The 21,387-nt window shown below is 45.0% G+C and overlaps 1 protein-coding gene across 3 annotated transcripts in view; it reads right to left on the minus strand.

The window, feature by feature from the left end:
* Window positions 1-21,387, minus strand: part of AFAP1 (actin filament associated protein 1) — a 407,485-nt gene that overhangs the window by 79,634 nt on the left and 306,464 nt on the right. For all 3 annotated transcript variants that reach the window (XM_078678522.1, XM_078678521.1, XM_078678520.1), the window contains exons 10-11: window positions 14,422-14,633; window positions 6,278-6,423 (exon numbers count right to left, since the gene is read on the minus strand). In XM_078678522.1, coding sequence (XP_078534648.1) covers window positions 6,278-6,423; window positions 14,422-14,633 — 358 coding nt within the window. The remainder of the gene's footprint in view (window positions 1-6,277; window positions 6,424-14,421; window positions 14,634-21,387) is intronic.

Here is a 21,387-nt window from a genome sequence, read left to right on the forward strand (position 1 = left end):
TCCTTTAAAACCATGGCAGGAGTGCACAGTAGGATTAGACTTTTACCCGTGCTCACACCATACACGCGCCAGCCTTGGCAAGGTACTTCAAATTCCAATGCCAATGGACCCGGCACTCTAAAGAACAGTAGCACAGTCTTTCGGTACCAAAAGAAAAGACTCTGAGGACTCTGGAACCTCCAAAATCAGCCACCTGAAGCCACCACTGCACCCGTCACTCCCAGCCTTTGTCTAAGTGCGCCAATGGTGTCATCAAGGTGCCCCAGCTCTCCTGAGCCAGAGTTCATTGTGGTTTCACCACTCGTGATCCCACCAACCTCGCCTGCAGCTGCACGCAGGCTCCCTTCTACCGTGGCTGGTTCTGGTCCTAAAGTCACCTCTGCATCCATCGCCCTCGGGCCGAGGAGAAGAGTACCAAAGGTGTGCCTGCGTCCCTGAGCATCGTAAGGCCTGAGCCCCCCTGTTGGTTCAGCCCAACTGGCCTTCAACATCTTTGCGTAGTGACCGATCTCCATGGAATAGCATTTGGCTCCTGAAGCTGTTTTGTACCCTACACTTGGCTGCCCTTTTGCCACTGGTGGTGTACTGTTAGTGCTGCTTTTGACTTTGCCCACCACTCACCCTAACTCCAGAAGATTTGTTCTGTAAATTGCAGCACTATACCGGTTTGCAATACTTGTTCTTCCTTCCATAGGATAACATTGCCAAACTCAAAAATTGTCCACTTTTTGACCTAAGAATTTATATTTAAAAACGTACTACCGGAACAATTTCACTCCGAAGCCTAAACATATATCAAGATACTTGCTATTTTTATAAATTAGTGTTGATCTCCTTTTTGAGATGTGTGTGTCATTTATTGATCACTGTGTTTATTTGTAGATTTCTTGCACTCCTTTCATTTAAGCCTAAGGCTGGTTGACAGCACTACTCCTAATAGAGCAGCTTGTGATTGCCTAAGCAAGCCTCTGTACACTTATAAGGAAACCCCTGGACTCTTTACATGGTACATCAGATGTAAGTCAATTTCATTTTGCGAGTCTCTAATTGCAATTCTTTGCAACTTGCAATTAGAGACTTGCAAAATGAAATGTACTGTGTCTCGGACACATTTAGCGATTCCCAATGGAGTCACACATGACCTACCTCATCAATATTCATGAGTTAGGTCGCAATTTGCGACCCATTGGGAATGGCCTGTTACCACAGGGATAGTGGCCTGCTGGGGACAGCAGACCAGCATGCCTGACTGCTTTTTAAAAAACACATTTTTTTTAAATTCAGCCCATTTTCCTTAAAGGAAAATTGGATGTATTTCAAAAAGAAAAATGAGAAGTTTTCTTTTCATTTTTTAAGGTAAGGCAGTGGTTTGTAAGACCACTGCCTGTTCTTAAAAAATGTAAGCACCCACATTCGCAAACGGGAATGGGTGCCTTGGGGACCCCATCTCATTTGTGAATGAGAGTTTGTGGTAAACTGTGCATGTTTTGCAATAGCATTCCGGTGGCAAAGCATTCATGCATGCGCCAGCGACTCGCTATTAGGAAGGGACGCCCTTGACATTCCCCTTTCTAATAGCGATTTGCAAATCCTAATTCGCGAGTCGGTAATCGGTTACTGACCCGCAAAATAGGGTTAGTACATACCAGAGGTCGTTTTAACGGTCCCAAGCGGCCCGATTCTCCATTACCAACCGCTACAAAACAGTCGTACATCTGGCCCTTAGTCTTTTTTCGTAGTCTTTACTTGCTGCGCTTTTATCATGGGAACCCCCCCATTAACTATTATTTCCTTCTCCCTGTGTACCTCAGTTTAGGCTTGTTAGACGGGTGAGACATTCATCTTCATTTCCTACTTTCTTCATATACTCTAGTCTCATCCTACCCTTCTCACTCAACTAGGATTTATTTTCTTTACACTAGTACTTTTCCTTTGCCCATACCCTAAGACTTTTGACATAAGAAAACAAAAAGTGTACGTATAAAGCTCACATTCACCCCCAAAGGGCATACGGGCTGCTATATAACAGGTGTTCAATTTTACTCAATTCTATGGGACTCATTTTATTGACCTCAGGGGATGAAAGGCAGAGTCAACCCATCAAACCTTTGACCATGACCAGAATCTGTCCCTACATAAATCCCAATTCCTTTTTGTATAACTCTTTACTATTTACTTTAGAGTAGCCAATACCCCGGTATCCATATTTCTGCATATAAACTAGTACATTGACAGATTAATAAAGAATGTATATATAAAAATGCAAACTTAAAATTAAACATTTGTAAATGCTCTACGAACATGAAGGAACCTGAAACAGGAGGCTCAAAAGGATTTGCTATACGGAGCTTGATTCTAGGTTCTAGTAGATCGCTTTGTCTTTTGAAAACGGAACAGATTTTGAAAAGCTCCAACATTCCCATTAAACTTGAAATTTTGACTTTTTAATTTTTGGGGGAATAATCAAATACAACCTTTCATAATTTTTGTGTATTTTGTTTAACACTAGTTTCTGTATTTTTGTGTACTGTTTTTCGGTTTGAATCATAGTAATTCCTAACACTGTGGTCCCTGGTTTCCAAAAGTGATTCAGGGGGTCCCCAGAAGCCAATGGGTGAAGAACTACTGACCTAGAACCTCTAGTCAAGGCCAATATGGATTGATATGTTCCCCCTGGCTAAACGCTTGTAACTCCAACCCAACCTATACCGTAGTAGCGGTATGCCTACTTTATCAAAGTACCTCTATTTAATAAACTTACTCTGGAACCCCTTCATTTTCTAAGCTCTCCATAACCCTGTCCCTTTTCTGCCAGCCAGTTCGTTTTGTGGTGGTATGTCAGTCTATTTTTCTCAAATCAGACAAACAGCACAATTTCTTTTAATTAATGAATTAATGTTAACCATTAAGACGTTCATTAGTTATTCCATTATATCCATTTTAGCTCCTCTGTATCATTATACTAAATCAAGGCTCTAAGTTTACCTAACTGATATACAAAATTATGTTGGAAGTATTTATTTTTTTAATTTACACTTGTTTTGCCCAGTGAAAAAGTTTACCACAATTCTTATTATCAGAATGGTATAGTTTATTCCAAGGATAAGAGGGGGAAGGACTTGTGAGAAGCAAAGTTAAGCAGCGATTGCTGAATTTTCGAGTAACTCATGATTTGCAGCTGATAAATGGCTCAGTTTATTGCCTTGTAGCATAAATTCATCTAGTAAACTAGAGATATACATTTTAAATGAGATAGGAATGACCCACATTGTTAGTGAAATTTTAGCACAGAAGCACCAAAACAACACGAACATCCAGAATGTAAGCAGCACCTGTGTTTTTCCTGCTATTTTTTTTATAGCATAAAATGCTTTGACTCAATCCATGCTAAATGTAGCCTGGCATTTTGCATAATTGCTCTCAATTTACTTGCTGAATTTCATGTAATTATGCGAATTGACAAGTGCTTTCCAAAATATATGGTATAGTTGTAGTTAAAGGCACTTGGTTTGAGTTAGTTTTCTATTTGTTTACATCAAGGGATGCCACGTTATGCCCAGAAGTGACTTGCTAATACTGATGCTCTGAAATGTGGCTACTGTGTTTTACTGTACACAAACTACATGTCAGACTAAAATAGACACCAGGACGCTTTTTATGCAGCAAAATGGTGTAAAATGACCAAGGGAGCATTTTGCCAAAAAACTCTTAATTTTTTAACATTTCACACAATTACCTCTAAGGAATTTACTCAACTTTCACCAAGGCCAAATTTTAATACTACTTTCTCTGAATTTGAAACACGGCGGTGGCGCCCGGCCTTGCAAAGCGTGAAGAGGCGTGAAAGACTGTAGAGCAGCTCTAATATTCTCTTACATTTAGAGGATTAGAGGGACTGATGGATCAATGATTTATTTCAATATTTTGGTTTAGGATCAATGTGGCATTTATCAATTAAAGAGAGTAGGTCTTGCATATTGTAATGTATTGTGTCCTTAAAGAAAAATAACATTACAAGTAAATTGATAGTGAGGCAAACGCATCAACTGACTGATCCGGAAAAGGTGCAATTAATAGGATAAGATGTCTCACCACCACCAAATGCAGACTATACCCACTGTAGTCCCGAGTACAGTGAGCTTGGTAAATTGCAATATGGGCAGTTATGCAGGTTACTGCACATATCCCTATTACAAGCTGTGCAATAAACCGAATATGTAAAACCTGCTGAAATTTACCAGAGCCAAAAAATGCCCGGAAAAAAACAGGAAATTGGGAAATACAAAATACACTTATTATGTCGCATTTCAAGGGCAGTAATTGTAATTGGGTCCTATGCATCGCACGCAATATATTCCAATTCCAGCAGCCACAATGTATAGGTACTACAAATATCTGAACCTTTTCCAGGCCAAATGTAATCGGGCCAGTGTAGCAAATCGGCCTTTAATACATGGTCACCTCAGATTTTTTCCCTTTTCCAAGACCCTACTTTCTTTGACTTTAGGTTTGCTAAACTGCCAGTGCTTTCCCTTTAAATGATGTGCACTAACATTGGGACTCCTTTTTTGTCCTATATATCTTCTCTCTACGTCTATTGTAAATGGGGCCTAAAGTGCACCAAAGGCATGGAAAGGTAAAGTATTTTGTGGGCTGCAGTGAGTATTGCACCACTTAAAGACATGACAAAAATATAGGTTACTCAAAGAATACCACTATGCACTGGATGGCCTGAAGCCTAAATGCACTGCAGTGACACAGGGTAGAGAAAATGTACTTGCCATGTAGGAAAAGTCTATCTTTATATATCCAGAGCTCACCAATAAACCTTTCCTTGTAAGCCCACACTGCAGGAAAGTAACTTTAAAATTGGCACACTAAACATTGGGGCTAGAGTGCTTTTCACGATGACATAACAGCCAAAAGCTATTTCATGTGTAGGCCTGCTAGACTTTCCCCAAACTTTCACGGGTGGGATTAAAATATTTATTTACCACCTCTGCTTAGGAGAGAGCTCGAGGAATGCTTCAAAGTTATTTCCTGATTAGTTTTTCAAATCTGACATAATGGTACATTCTGGTGTTTGCTAACCTAAACAGAAATGCAACTTTGTGCAAATGAAATGTAGGCTACCTGTGCACGAACTGGCTTAAGAGTAGTTCTTTCGCTCATCACATCTCCAGAACCAGAATACGCACACTTGGCTGGGAGAGGTAATGACTGCCCCAGGGGACAATGGCTTGTATCTGACCTCAGGAAAGGGCAATGTGGGTTAACTCCTGACCATGCAGCAGGGATCAGCTATCTAAGAGTGGACAGGAACAGATAGCAGAACAGAGGGCAGCTTCATCACTACCTGTTTCGACTTGGAGATACCAAGGAGGGTTTCTCCTATTCACTGGGAAGACTCTCAGAGACACCCCATTCCTAATCACAGTAGGGTGGGGGGACCAATTCTGCCACCTATCAAACTGCCGGAGCTAGAAATACAGAACCTTGGGTGAAAGAGTTAACTCCAGTTCAAAGAACAATGTCTTGCTTCAGGCATAGGAAAGGGCAATGGGTGTTAGATAATTGCTGCTAAGTGGTCAGCAGTTATCTGGGAGTGGGCAGGAACAGTTGGCAGAACAAAGTGCAGCTTTAGTACTATCTCTTTTGAAACCAAGAATAACTCAAACAAGTGTCTTAAAGGTTCCTCACAAACACATACCATAAAACACCACTGAAGAAATTCTGCCTTGGAGAGGGACGCACAATTTTGAAGAACACAAAGTTTGATGCATGAGACTAAGCAGTTTGTTAGAACAGACCTCAAATGCGTAGAACCGGTATAATAACCTTAGCAGATGATAACAGGCCAACATTAAAGAAGTCAAATGATCATTGTGAACCCCCTTTAGAATCAAAGAAAGCAACATACAGCCAAGGAAGCACTTAACCTTCGAAAAGAAGAAATAAAATGTAGGGGTGCACCTCCTCAATAATGAATGTGAAGAAGAAATTGAGTATATAAAAAGGGTATGCCTTGACTGAGAATCATTCTGGCATGCTGAAAAACGAGAAAAGATTACAAGGAAGACAGGGCTTGAAGGTTCCCATCTGAGGACAGGAAAAGGAGACTAGTATTTGCAAATGGAGTAAATGTTTAGTAAAAGGGTGAAGCTTTGTAGTTCTTCAATGGAGCAAACACATTTTTGTATGGATTCGGCACTTATAAAACGGACAAAGTATGCAAAAAAAGTCAAATAGAAAGTAACACGTAATAAATGCTCCTCACCAGAAAGTCTGTTTTGCTGTCTGGATAACATTTGCAGTCATCTCCACATCGATATAGTCATAGTGCAGCGTTCCGGGATCAGTCGATGAACCAGTTTCAGCCAGGAGAATTCCAATCCATCTACCCATGCTTTCAGAAGATGAAGCCTTAAACGATAACAAAAAAGATCAGATGCTGTTTATTGTACAGCTCGTAGCAGCCTCTTAAGAACTTGTGCTTGTTGATGAGACCATGATATACTGCATCAGCTTTACTTTGATATTCTCTTGAGAACATTAGAAGACAACCATGGTGTTTTAAAGGCTACAGCCAACTTCATCAAATGCATTCGATAAGATGATATAATCAAATTGACAGGCTATAGCTGAGAGGGGTTACAGTCTTGATGCAAGTTATGATAGAGATCCAGCCCGTCATGAAAAGTAGAAGTATAAACCAGTGGTCCGGAGGGTATTGTTGGCAGGTTGGTATGTTTGAGGGGTCTGAATGCAATAAACAATTAAACAAATTATAGAAGTAAAGAAGTAAAAGTCTAGACTAAATTTAAAAAACAACAAATGAACATGAAAATTGCCAGAAAGAGGATAAATCTAGCTAAGGGGTTCAAAGTGAATCAGTCAACACAGGACATGGATAAGGTGTCTGATGGAAGAGCACTGCTTACAGAACATTTCCAATAGAAACAGCACCATAAACATGCATTTCAGACTGCGAGAAACAGATCAAACTCCACAGAAAAGGTGGGAATTCTGATCTGTAAAAAAAAAAACCACAAAAAACAGGGGAGTGGATCTTGAATTTTAGAGCCTTTGATCAGCAAAGTTACTGAACTAATTGAACCCCGGCTATCACCTTATATGCTGTACCACACCCAATAGGGGTAAAAAAAAAAAACTATAATTGCAGCTGACAGCACGAATGTAGGAACATCTGCAGCGTGTGTGTGTACCTCATGTATTGTTTTTAAGAACCCGTGCATCTATTTTGTAAAAAAGGATTTGCTAACACTCTTCCGACCCAACCCTATACATCCAATTTTAGTTGATCAAATTTAAATAGAGGAATCCAATGCAAACTATTTTGTAGCCACTTGAAAAAACTATATGGCAAAATGTGAAATCTATCCCACAAGTTGAATACTGTCCATGATCCAAATATGTAAACTAATTTTTAGCATATAGCACCCACTTCAATCCCCTAAGCCATGAGACATTGCTTTAAATATTTGTTCAATGAAAATGAAGTGGTCCTTTGACAAATAGCAGCCCCTGCTGAGAACAGCAGCAGCTGCTATGGCTCCTATAGAAGGTGCATGATGCCACTTGGAGGGGTCTTCTATGGACAATACAAATCTAGTGACCCAAAATGAAATTGCACATTTGGTGAATGCCTTGCCTTTCTTGGCTCCAGCAAAGACCACTTCATCTTGTGTGGTCAATTTTGGATAATACAACATGCTTAAGGTAGAGAATATGTGATGGGCTGGACAATGTGGAAGGCAGGCACGACCTTCAGTAGTAAGGAAGAACAGGAGCAAAGTAGCAGCTCACCTGTGTAGAATCTGTAGGAAGCCTTTACCAAAAGGACCTGTAATACAGCAGCCCTATTTGACAAAAGTATACTACTAGGAACACAGCCTTCAAAGTAAGCAAACAACCCTTATCAATCAGAGGGCTATAGTATCTGAATTTACAGTACCAACCATCTAGATATACAAAACAGGTTTTAACCCCTTCATGCCCAACCCGAAGACCTCATTAAATGCGAATGTATGAAAAATAGCTGAAAGGATTCACACCAAAACACACACTTTGTGTTCTGGCAAATTTGGTGTCATTCTGTTCAGCCATTTTTCTGTATCGGAGAGTAAAGTTTCCTATGAGAATTAATACGTGAAATCAATGTTTTGGAACCCACTTTTTTCTTAGCTCCTGCTTGACGGATCTCCGAGAAACCTTCCATGAAGGAGCTGAGCTTAAGTGGATACATTTTTTTTAGGAGATTGAGTGCAAATTTGCAAACCGCGCCAAAGTTATTACCGAAACAAAAAATGTTCTTCCTACTTTGGCCTAACCATAACTATGTTGTGTAATGGACAGCGTTCATGTGGAGGTATCAAAACAGATTAATTTAGAGTTTCTAAAAAATGTCAGAGACTTTAAAGAATTATTTTGCAGTGTAGATATATATATATATATATATATACATATATATGGATAATGTTACTTACCCAGTAAGCATCAGTTCTTGGCATGTAGAGCTGTAGATTCACATACTTTGCATACTCCTGCCATCTAGTGTTCGGTCTGGATGTTTTCAAGTTGTTTTTCTTCACAGAAGTCTTTCATAGTCACGAGGTGAGGGGACTCCTTCTTTCGGTGATAGTGCGCATGGTCATCGACTCCATTGTTAGATTATTTTCCCGTAAGAGGGTGAGAATGGAGTAAGTGTGGTATAGAGATGTCCATGCGTATAACTGTATAATGAAGAACTGCAACAACTACAGGTACCCGGGGAGGCGGGTGGGCACATGTGAATCTACAGCTCTACATGCCAAGAACAGATGCTCATTGGGTAAGTAACATTATCCGTTCGATGCATGTGTGCTGTAGATACGGATGTTTGCATATGCTATAAAGCAGTATACTCCCAAAGCGGTGGCTCACCTGCAGATGTTGCAGTTGTTTTGAATAGTGTTTAAAGTACTGCTTGGCCTACATTAACCTGTTGTCGTGCTAACTCATCTCCACAATAGTGTTTGGTAAATGTGTGTGGGGTAGACCATGTAGCTGCTTTACATATGTCAGCTAGAGGGATGTTACCTAAAAAGGCCACAGAAGCCACTATTTTGCGAGTGGAATAAGCTCAAGGTGGTATAGTCAAAGCCCTTTTGGCTTTAGCATAGCATGTTTGAATGCATTTAACAATCCATCTAGCAATATCAGATTTAGAGATAGGATTGCCTTTATGAGGTGGAGCAAATGCTACAAACAGTTGTTTTGCGAAGTCCTTTGTCCTATCTGTGTAGTACAATAAAGCACTTTTAATTAATTAATTGTGGGTTCCTAAAGCGCTAGAATCGACTCCCGAAGGAGTATCTCTGCGCTGTAGACCGCTGGGGAACCCGTCCTGGCTTTCCCTGTGAGATGGTCCCTACTTGGTATCTCCAAGGTGAAACCAGGCATCCCCGGCGTATGTGGGGGGCCGTTGTGGAGATGAGGCAAGCTAATGCCCAGAGTTGCCGAGTGTGATCCCTGGTTAGAGTATGCACCGAGGCGAGAATTATCGAGTCCGCTGACCCTGGTCCACGACCCTGCCGCGTCGGGGATAGAACCCTCGTCCAGGGCCGTCCTCTGCTTCCGGGTCTGCCACCTCTAACCAGTGAGCCACACCACTCCACATAACATCAAGCGTGTGAAGAGCACGTTCTGCGCAGAATCAGGTTGAGGAAAGAAAACTGGTAACTCAACTGATTGGTCTATATGAAAAGCAGAAACTACTTTGGGAAGGAATTTAGGGTTGGCACGGAGAGCTTTCCGATCTTTGTGTAGCTGAAATAAAGGTTCTTCTACCGTTAATGCCTGAAGCTCACCATCTCTCCTCCGTGATGTGATAGAAACGAGGAAAGCTACTATCCATGAGAGGAACTGTAAAGGGCATGTTATGTAATGGTTCAAAAGGTGGACCCTGGAGCCTTGTGAGGACAATGTTCAGATTCCACACTGGAGCAGAAGGAATCCTTGGTGGAAAAGCCTTTTTTAAACCTTCCATGAAGGCTTTGATTGCTGGAACTCTAAACAGTGACAAATGTTGCCTATTTTGTAAGTATGCAGCTACAGCTGCAAGGTGCAAACGAATAGACGTGTAAGCCAGTTCTGTTCGTTGTAAATGTACAAATAATGTTTTGTATAGACGCATCTAAAGGATTGATTTTGCTGCTATTGCAACATACAGCAAATCTTTTCCATTTTGCAGCATAGCAAGCTCTGGTGGTAGGCTTTCTTGCTTCTTTTAGAACATTCATACAGTCTGGCGGTAAATTTAAGTAACCAAACTATGACTTCAGGAGCCAGATCGCTAAATGCAGTTATTTGGGATTTGAATGTCTGATTTCTCCATGGTTCTGTGTGAGAAGACTGTAGTTCAGATGCAGTTTTTGATGTGGAACTAGTGACAGCTCCAACAGGGTAGTGTACCATGGTTGATGAGCCCATGTGGGAGGTACCAGAAGTAGTGTGAAGGATGTTTGCCTGAATGTCCGAACTACCCATGGAATGAGAAGGAGAGGCGGAAAAGCATAGGCAAATATCCCTGACCAGTTCATCCACAGGACATTGCCCTTTGATCGCGGGTGTGGGTACCTGGAGCCAAAGCTTGGGAATTTTGCGTTTTCGGCTGTGGCAAATAGGTCTAATTGTGGGAAACCCCATTGTTGGAAGTATGGAAGGAGAACTTGGGGGTGAAGTTCCCACTTATGAATTTGTTGCCTTCTTCTGCTGAGGAGATTGGCAATTTGATTGTTTACTCCTGAGGGGGGGTGGGGGGGGGCATGTGAAGCCTTGCATTGGGTACAATTGCTATGCAAGACCTCATCATTCCCAGTAGCTGCATGAACGCTCTGGCTGATAAAGGTTGGTTGGGCTGAAACTGTTGAATGGCAGCCTTAATATTGTGAATTCTTGCTACACTGGGAGAGGCTAGAGCCTTGACTGTTTTTGGTGCGGACGTAGGCTGGCCTTTCGGCACAGAAGATTTCAGCTCCGAAGGCTGCTTGGCTTTAGGCGCATAGGATTTCGGCTTCGAGCTGGACTTGTACTTGGAACCGGAGGCTTTTGGCTTCGAGGAGAACTTTTGTCGACTTGGTGCCGAGCCGTAAGGCTTGCGTGGTAGTTTCGGTGCCGAGCTGAGATGCACGCGTCGGAAATGTTATCTGTGTGCCAACCTTGGCTAGGAGGCAGAGGTGGTGCCGAATCCTTGTGTTTTTTTTGGAGTTTGTGGGGGCAAGGGGTCTTCGGTACTGAAGTTTCCTTGTTCCTGCGGCAGTTCTTCAGTATCTAGGTCCATCTCAAGCTCTAAATCGGAGTCTTGTTCGGACAAGCCTTCCTCCTCCTCTTCCGCAGATGCCTCTGTCTGTTTAGCCGGAGTCTTCACCGAAGATATCGGCGTGTCTTTGATGCTTTGACGCTGCATCTCTCAGCGTCGAGCCTGATGATCGCGAGGTCTTTTTCGATCTGAACTATCTGCAAACGTCGTAGTCTTCTTCTTTGTGCTCCGGAAACAAGCACAAGTTGCACCTCTTGTGTGAGTTAGTGCACGGATACTTCTGAAATGGCAGAAACCGGTCCCCGGAAGCTTGTTTCCTTCCCAGTGTAAGAATTGGCTTGGTAGTTTGGTTTGCCCTGTTCCCATCATGCACTGGGACAGGAACAGACTAATTTGCATATAGCCAGGTTCTGAACTGGGATGGTGCAGTGAGCTAAAAAACGGTGTTGGATCTAGCCCTGATCTCTTGACTGGGTGAGAGTATTCTGCTTAATTCAGAAACTCTGTCCATCACCACCCCTTGTTGTTAAATATTGTGTCCACCCTAAGCGTGGAAGGGTATACTCAGATGTGAGTCCCTTGCTCATTGCACCATCAGGATTCAAGGAAGCCGGGCCGACGACGCCTGAAATGGCAGAAACCGGTCCCCGGAAGCCTGTTTCCTTCCCAGTGTAAGAATTGGCTTGGTAGTTTGGTTTGCCCTGTTCCCATCATGCACTGGGACAGGAACAGACTAATTTGCATATAGCCAGGTTCTGAACTGGGATGGTGCAGTGAGCTAAAAAACGGTGTTGGATCTAGCCCTGATCTCTTGACTGGGTGAGCGTATTCTGCTTAATTCAGAAACTCTGTCCATCACCACCCCTTGTTGTAAATATTTTGTTCACCCTAAGCGTGGAAGGGTATACTCAGATGTAAGTCCCTTGCTCATTGCACCATCAGGATTCAAGCAAGCCGGGCCGACGACGCCTGAAATGGCAGAAACCGGTCCCCGGAAGCTTGTTTCCTTCCCAGTGTAAGAATTGGCTTGGTAGTTTGGTTTGCCCTGTTCCCATCATGCACTGGGACAGGAACAGACTAATTTGCATATAGCCAGGTTCTGAACTGGGATGGTGCAGTGAGCTAAAAAACGGTGTTGGATCTAGCCCTGATCTCTTGACTGGGTGAGAGTATTCTGCTTAATTCAGAAACTCTGTCCATCACCACCCCATGTTGTTAAATATTTTGTCCACCCTAAGCGTGGAAGGGTATACTCAGATTTGAGTCCCTTGCTCATTGCACCATCAGGATTCAAGCAAGCCGGGCCGACGACGCCTGAAATGGCAGAAACCGGTCCCCGGAAGCTTGTTTCCTTCCCAGTGTAAGAATTGGCTTGGTAGTTTGGTTTGCCCTGTTCCCATCATGCACTGGGACAGGAACAGACTAATTTGCATATAGCCAGGTTCTGAACTGGGATGGTGCAGTGAGCTAAAAAACGGTGTTGGATCTAGCCCTGATCTCTTGACTGGGTGAGAGTATTCTGCTTAATTCAGAAACTCTGTCCATCACCACCCCTTGTTGTTAAATATTTTGTCCACCCTAAGCGTGGAAGGGTATACTCAGATGTGAGTCCCTTGCTCATTGCACCATCAGGATTCAAGCAAGCCGGGCCGACGACGCTTGAAATGGCAGAAACCGGTCCCCGGAAGCTTGTTTCCTTCCCAGTGTAAGAATTGGCTTGGTAGTTTGGTTTGCCTTGTTCCCGTCATGCACTGGGACAGGAACAGACTAATTTGCATATAGCCAGGTTCTGAACTGGGATGGTGCAGTGAGCTAAAAAACGGTGTTGGATCTAGCCCTGATCTCTTGACTGGGTGAGAGTATTCTGCTTAATTCAGAAACTCTGTCCATCACCACCCCTTGTTGTTAAATATACGGATACTTCGCGTGGCACTGAGGACCGAATTTAAACGGAGTCCACTCCATCAACTGGAAGCTAACTGTGCTTGGTTAGACCTCGAAGGCTGTCCCCGAAGCTTTCCGATCGGAAGTCGATTTCAATGTCGAAATGATATGAGGAGAAGTGGGAAACGCTTAAGGAAACAATACCGTCGAGGGTAGAGAGGATTGCGCGTCAATGGGAACGAAGAAGGGGTTCGAACCAGAGCGCAGTAATACACGTACGCACCTGATAGCGGAAAAAAAACAATCTCACAATGAAGTCGATGACCATGCATACTTTCACCGAATGGAGGAGTCACCTTACCTCGTGACTAGGAAAGACTTTTTCTTAGAAAAACAACTTGCAAACATCCGTACTTAACACTAGATGGCAGCAGAATGCAAAGCATGTGTATCTTCAGCACATATACCTCGAACATATATATATATTTTTGGACTGCTGCAGTTATTTGGCCATATTGATATCCTGAATTGCTGTGCTGCAGTTGACGACTTCCCTTACTAGAATAAATGGCAGAACCAAGTCAAGAAGCACCCAATAAGTCATGACGCACCCAATAAGCCCCCAAAAAAGAAACATTCCAATGAGAAAATGAAAGTGGAGGGCAAGATTCAGTAAAGCAGGAATCAGAGAGGATCTTTTCTATTCTAGAAGTCAGGAAAACAGCTAGAATAGCAAGTAGTTGCCGGAGAGCCTCTAAGATGAATCAAAAATGTCTTAAAGTGTAACCACATATTTCGAATGTACTTAACTGTATTAGTATTAATTTCATGCCTTTTTATTTGGATAAAAAATATTCATTTAAGTCTGAATTACATTTGAAAAAATGTCCCTCCTCTTCCTAGGGACTAACACATTCTAAGCATGGTGAAACATAACTTACTAATGAATACATCAAGGCATGAAAGGTGTATGTTTTAAAAAACTTCCACTGGGTCTTTTGTGAATTCAAAAGTAGCTAATTATTTCAAAATCATTGCATGCAATCTTGGAATAATTTCCACACACCCTTGGACTGACGACATCATTAGCAATCCACAGAGCTTTAATTCAAAATGAAGTGCCTTCCATTATCAAATGACTTCTTCAGCAACTGCTAAACAAATAATTCCTCGATAACCTTCACATATAATTATCCTCAAAGAAAGCAATGTCGCACCTCCAGAACTGCAACCTCCTGCCCATTCCGAAGCAGGCGAAAGGTTAAAGGATGTTTGGAGTCGAGGCCTGGAATGACTTCACACCCTCGGAGGGGAATAGAAACAATATGAGTCTTCAGATCCGTCCTATCCTTGTGGAAAATGAGCTTATGATCTTTTACTCGACACCAGCGCTCGCGCCAGCGGTTGTTGGACAGCACATTTAGATATCCTGGAAAAAAAAAAAAGGAATCAAATACATGTTAAGGAACAAGTTAAACTATAACACACTTCATTATAAACTTTTTGGAGACAGGGTATGTTACAATCACTAGAATTCCTGCTGTACAGAAATCTTCGCCATCTAATCAATTGTGTTAATTTTCCAAACAATGTTGAGCAATGACAAAGAGTATTGCGTTTTTGCACCATAAACTCCGGGAGTAGAGAACACAGTAAAGAGAGTAATTTTCTCCTTGTGAAATAGCAACAGTGGGACGGATCTTTTGTTTTCCACAGTTGTATCACACAAGTCAACAATTGGATTTACAACGGAGTGTTTCATTGGAGCCATACACAACCTTCCAATAAATTCAGAACCCCTTCAGAGCTGAGACTCCTGCCCTGACCACACACCACCCTCAAATTCTGATTTCCTTTTATGTTTGATACAGTTTATGCCAGGCGTGCAACACCCATTGGGCTCACCGGGCTTCAGCATCCCCCCCCCCCCATCGTGTGTGTCAGCCCGGGCTGACACAGCTTTGCGGCTGGCGACGTCTAATTGCAGCCGCACCCGAGTACTTCACAGGTCTGTAAAAGACCATTTAAATGTAAATGAGGCTTTTGTTATGTTTTCACCCCTTCTTACAGCCACTCTATTTATTTATTTATTTATTCAAAGTTTTATATAGCGCGAACAGGATCCTTACAGATATCAGAGCGCTTCACAAAGACAGGGAAGGGGCAATAGGAGTAAACAGAGATAATGGGAACAGTATAATAGTCAGTGACATGGTAATAACATGGATGATAAAAACAAACATAAAACCAATCCATATATGATCAGGTAAGTAACATGGTAACATGGTAATAACATGGTAATAACATGGTAATAACATGGTAAGTAACATGGTAAGTAACATGGTAATAACATGGATGAAAAAACAAACATAAAACCAATCCATATATGATCAGGTAAGGGAGTAGTATAGAGCAGCACAGGTCATTGATCCCACTACAATGGCGTACAGGTGGATCAGTAAACCAACGTGTATCATATCTTGGTCGGTAGTAAGAGAGTAGCGTAATAGTGCCCCCAACAAGTCGAGTATAGTGCCAGGGGATAGGCAGAGCAGCGGTACAAGCAATGCAGAGTCTCTGACCCAACATCTGTAGCGATTAGGAGATCTTGGCCAGAAGCATTGTTTTCACCTCTTTCTTGAAGAGTGCAGTGGAGGTGATTAGCCTTGTTTCAGGAGGGAGCGCATTCCAGATCCTGGGTGCCATTCCTGAGAAGGAGCGTTTGTAAGTTTTCGCTTTCCGAAATCTACGAGGTTTCAGGAGTAGATTTTTAGTACTCCTATTGGATCTCGAACCTCCTGATATAGACAGCTTTTGAGCGAGGTAGTAGGGTGCCTTGTGGTGCACGGCCGCGTGTGTCATAGTTGCAATTTTTAGCTGTATTCTGGCTTCAAAAGGCAGCCATTTTAGAGACTTTAGGTCTGGGGATATGTGCGAGTGCTTTCTTGAGCCAGTAATGAGTCTCGCGGCAGCGTTCAGGGAGGCTCTTAAGGGTGCTGTTGTGGATAGCGGGAGACCGCTGAGGGTCGCAATTCCGTAGTCTATTCGAGGGATGACTAGAGCTTGTACAGCAGTTTGGAAGTCTTTGGCCGGGAGGAAGGGTTTAATTTTCCTCAGCGTGTTAATTTGGAAATTAGCTGCTTTTGTGGCTTTGCTGACGTGCTGCTGCATGTCGAGCTTGGCGTCGAGTGTGATGCCTAGGGATTTCGCCGAGTCCACGATGGTAGGTTGGACATTGAGTGCTGTTAGGTTGTTGAGCCAGGTTTGGGTGGTGGAGATTTTCGCCGGAGGTGAGATGAGTAGGAACTCAGTTTTTAGAGCATTTAGTTTGAGGTGATTATCGGCCAGCCAGGATTGGGTGTTAATAAGCGTGGAATTCAGCTGTTTGATATCTTCCGGGGACTGTAACTTTAGGTAGAGTTGTGTGTCATCAGCGTACATATGGAATTGAACATTGGATGCTTGAAGCAAGGTGGCGAGGGGTTCCATAACGAGGTTGAACAGTGTAGGAGAGAGGGTGGATCCTTGTGGAACCCCAAGATCTGCAGGCACCGGTGTAGATAGTACATTGTCGATCTTGAACCTCTGAGACCGGTTGTGAAGGAAAGACGAAAACCATTTGAGAACAGTTCCCGATAGCCCCATCCTAGTACTTAGCAGCTCCAACAAGTTCTCATGTTTGACCGTGTCAAATGCTGACGAGAGATCAAGAAGGATGAGGAGGCAGGACTCATTACGATCCAGAATTTGGAGGGCGTCATCAATTATGTGTGTCATAGCTGTTTCCGTGCTATGTTTCGCTCTGAAACCTGATTGATGAGGGTTGAGGAGGTCAAATTTATCAATGTGTTTTGTTAGTTGGAGTTGGACACATTTCTCCAACAGTTTGGCCAGGGTGGGGATATTGGTGATGGGCCGATAATTGTTTAGGTCAGACGGATCAGCTGTAGGTTTCTTGAGTATAGGCGTGACTTGCCCCACCTTAAGGGAGTCTGGAATGTGTCCTTGCTGCAACGAGCTGTTAATGATCTTGGTCCAGAGAGGGAGGAGCAAGGGGGTAAAGTCTTTTACCGCATTAGCAGGTAGAGGGTCTGTGAGGTGATTAGAGGGCTTCAAAGTGCAGAGCAGTTTGTGTATAGCTTCTTCCGAGTAGGTGTCGAAGTACTGCCAGGATGCCTTGTTTTTAGGTTGAGTGTCAGCCATTCTGGTGTAGTTGGAGTATCGATTTACATCCATTATGAGGTCATTTCTTATGTTGTCAGTCTTATGTTTAAAGAAAGCAGAGAAGGCTTCACAGTGTGGAGTGTCATTTGTTGTGCTATTTGATTGTGTGGGTTGTGCCTTTGTTTGGGTCTTGATTAGCTCGAACAGTTTTCTTGGCCTATTCTTCGCTTGGTCCAACTGGCGGCTGAAGAAGTCCGATTTTGTGCGCTTTATTTTCCTAAAGTAGGCATTTCTCTTGTTCTTGAGCTTTTTGAGATGCAGTGCTGAAGGGTCCGATCTCCAGGTGCGCTCTGCCATTCGCTTATTACGTCTTTAGTCATTGAGACTGTCATCATACCAGGGGTTAGAAATTTTGGTGGAGACTCTCTTCAGTTGCAGAGGGGCGACTTCATTGACTATTGTATTCATAGAGTCAAGGTAGTGGTCAGTCAGTGATTGAACATCTGAGGCACCTGAAGGGGGAAGGAGGAGGTTGCCGATGTGGGGAGGTAGGGTGGAGGGGTTAAGATTCTTCAAATCCCTTTTCCATGTTTTGGATTTGATTGGTTGAGTAGGGTTAGGTTTAACTTTTTCGTTGATAAAGAAGGTGATAATGTGGTGATCTGACCAATCGCAGGGTAGAATCGCTTCCAGTTGAATAGCGTTCTCTTTGGCAATGATGAGATCGAGTATCGCGCCTTTGTCGTGTGTTGGTTTATCGCATAATTGGGTGAGGTCAAGCGCATTGAGGAAAGTTTTTAGACTATTCACTGCAGTGTCTTTCTGATCGTTCCAGTGGAGATTGAAGTCACCCAGGTAGACTTGAGTGGTCTGCCGACCGGCGTTGGAAGTGATCAGGTCCATGACTTGTTGGGTGAATATGAGATTGTCACCAGGCGGGTGATAAATGAGATGTAAAGTACATACTTGTTTGCCCTCACTGATGATGTCTAGGCAGAGGAGTTCACAGGAGGAAAGGGAGGGGGAGGTGACTTGAGTAACGGAGAGGTTGCTCTTAACAATGCATGCAATTCCCCCGCCCGTCTTGCCAGGAGACCTGTCCAGCCTAATGATGTGATAATTGGGGGGGGACTAGTATGTCCATAATCGGGGTAGAGGCTTCAGTGAGCCACGTTTCCGTTAGAAAGGCTAGGTCTAACTCCCTATTTGAGACAAGATCCGCGATGTCGGAGGAATGTCTCTGGGCCGATCTGCAGTTTAGTAGGATGCATTTGAGTTTGGGAGAGAGAAGGGTGGTCGAGCTTTCTAGTGTGAGGGGAACTTTCCTGAGGTTGTTAGGGACGGAGCCTCTGTTGTTGAGTGTTGGGAGCCTCAGAGCGTTTGTGGGAATTGTGGGTATGGGGATGTGCGAATTGGAAAAACCTTTTACCGGACCTGGGCCATAAGAGTGTAGGAGAGAGCAAAGGTCGAGGTCCGACAAGGGGCTGAGAACACGACGGGGGCGGTGGGAGTTATTGCGAACGGGGATAGTGGACCATTGCTGGTGTCGTCGGGGGCGAGTGTATGTAGGAAGGGTGCGTCGTTTGTAGGGTAATGGGATGGTGGGAGGTAGACTGGGCTGTGAGGAGAGAAGGTCTTTGATTGCATGGATGTCTTACGGCTGAAAGAATTATCCCCCCCCCAATCTTTTTTACCCCCCACCCCCCCGACCGAAATTTGGCTCTAGTTGCCCGCCTGGTTTATGCTTACACCTTAATACCATTTTCTACAAATGGTATCCAGGAACAATTTTCATCCTCCTCACCTCAGTCATGTTGGGGAAAATTAGGGGGAAAAAGTGCTGATCAAGAAAGAATTATATTTCTTTCTAAGAATGGCATCAACTCTTTTCTATACTAAGGTTACCCTCTCCAAAGCTTTCGTGGACAGAAAGATGTGTATTAAATAAAAACAAGCATTGGCATTGCCAATAGGTCTCGCTTGTGGGACCTTATAAGTATTTAGTTTTGCAGCACAATATGATGAGTGGCGTTGCGTGGGTGAGTGGCGTTGCGTGGGTGAGAGGCGTTGCGTGTGTGAGTGAGTGGCGTTGCGTGTGTGAGTGGCGTTGCGTGTGTGAGTGAGTGGCGTTGCGTGTGTGAGTGAGTGGCGTTGCGTGTGTGAGTGAGTGGCGTTGCGTGTGTGAGTGAGTGGCGTTGCGTGGGTGAGTGGCGTTGCGTGAGTGGCGTTGCGTGTGTGAGTGAGTGGCGTTGCGTGTGTGAGTGAGTGGCGTTGCGTGTGTGAGTGAGTGGCGTTGCGTGTGTGAGTGAGTGGCGTTGCGTGGGTGAGTGAGTGGCGTTGCGTGGGTGAGTGGCGTTGCGTGGGTGAGTGGCGTTGCGTGTGTGAGTGGCGTTGCGTGTGTGAGTGGCGTTGCGTGTGTGAGTGGCGTTGCGTGTGTGAGTGGCGTTGCGTGTGTGAGTGGCGTTGCGTGTGTGAGTGGCGTTGCGTGTGTGAGTGGGGTTGCGTGGATGAGTGGGGTTGCGTGGATGAGTGGGGTTGCGTGGATGAGTTGCGTGTGTGAGTGGCGTTGCGTGTGTGAGTGGCGTTGCGTGTGTGAGTGGCGTTGCGTGTGTGAGTGGCGTTGCGTGTGTGAGTGGCGTTGCGTGTGTGAGTGGCGTTGCGTGGGTGAGTGGCGTTGCGTGGGTGAGTGAGTGGCGTTGCGTGGGTGAGTGGCGTTGCGTGTGTGAGTGGCGTTGCGTGTGTGAGTGGCGTTGCGTGTGTGAGTGGCGTTGCGTGTGTGAGTGGCGTTGCGTGTGTGAGTGGCGTTGCGTGTGTGAGTGGCGTTGCGTGTGTGAGTGGCGTTGCGTGTGTGAGTGGGGTTGCGTGGATGAGTGGGGTTGCGTGGATGAGTTGCGTGTGTGAGTGGCGTTGCGTGTGTGAGTGGCGTTGCGTGTGTGAGTCGCGTTGCGTGGGTGAGTGGCGTTGCGTGGGTGAGTGGCGTTGCGTGGGTGAGTGGCGTTGCGTGGGTGAGTGGCGTTGCGTGGGTGAGTGGCGTTGCGTGGGTGAGTGAGTGGCGTTGCGTGGGTGAGTGAGTGGCGTTGCGTGGGTGAGTGGCGTTGCGTGTGTGAGTGGCGTTGCGTGTGTGAGTGGCGTTGCGTGTGTGAGTGGCGTTGCGTGTGTGAGTGGCGTTGCGTGTGTGAGTGGCGTTGCGTGTGTGAGTGGCGTTGCGTGTGTGAGTGGGGTTGCGTGGATGAGTGGGGTTGCGTGGATGAGTTGCGTGTGTGAGTGGCGTTGCGTGTGTGAGTGGCGTTGCGTGTGTGAGTCGCGTTGCGTGGGTGAGTGGCGTTGCGTGGGTGAGTGGCGTTGCGTGGGTGAGTGGCGTTGCGTGGGTGAGTGGCGTTGCGTGGGTGAGTGGCGTTGCGTGGGTGAGTGGCGTTGCGTGGGTGAGTGGCGTTGCGTGGGTGAGTGGGGTTGCGTGGGTGAGTGGGGTTGCGTGGGTGAGTGGGGTTGCGTGGGTGAGTGGGGTTGCGTGGGTGAGTGGCGTTGCGTGTGTGAGTGGCGTTGCGTGTGTGAGTGGCGTTGCGTGTGTGAGTGGCGTTGCGTGTGTGAGTGGCGTTGCGTGTGTGAGTGGCGTTGCGTGTGTGAGTGGCGTTGCGTGTGTGAGTGGCGTTGCGTCGATGAGTGTGTGAGTGGCGTTGCGTGTGTTAGTGGCGTTGCGTGTGTGAGTGGCATTGCGTGTGTGAGTGGCGTTGCGTGTGTGAGTGGCGTTGCGTGTGTGAGTGGCGTTGCGTGTGTGAGTGGGGTTGCGTGTGTGAGTGGGGTTGCGTGTGCGAGTGGGGTTGCGTGTGTGAGTGGGGTTGCATCGATGAGTGGGGTTGCGTCGATGAGTGGGGTTGCGTGGATGAGTGGGGTTGCGTGGATGAGTTGCGTTGCGTGTGTGAGTGGCGTTGCGTGTGTGAGTGGCGTTGCTGTGTGTGAATTGCTGGTTGGGGGAGTGGGGGGGGGTGGGCGGGGGAGCAGCAGGCAGATGCGAGTGGAGC

Source organism: Lissotriton helveticus, chromosome 2_2, assembly GCF_964261635.1.
Source record: "Lissotriton helveticus chromosome 2_2, aLisHel1.1, whole genome shotgun sequence".
In the NCBI taxonomy this organism is placed as follows: domain Eukaryota; kingdom Metazoa; phylum Chordata; class Amphibia; order Caudata; family Salamandridae; genus Lissotriton; species Lissotriton helveticus.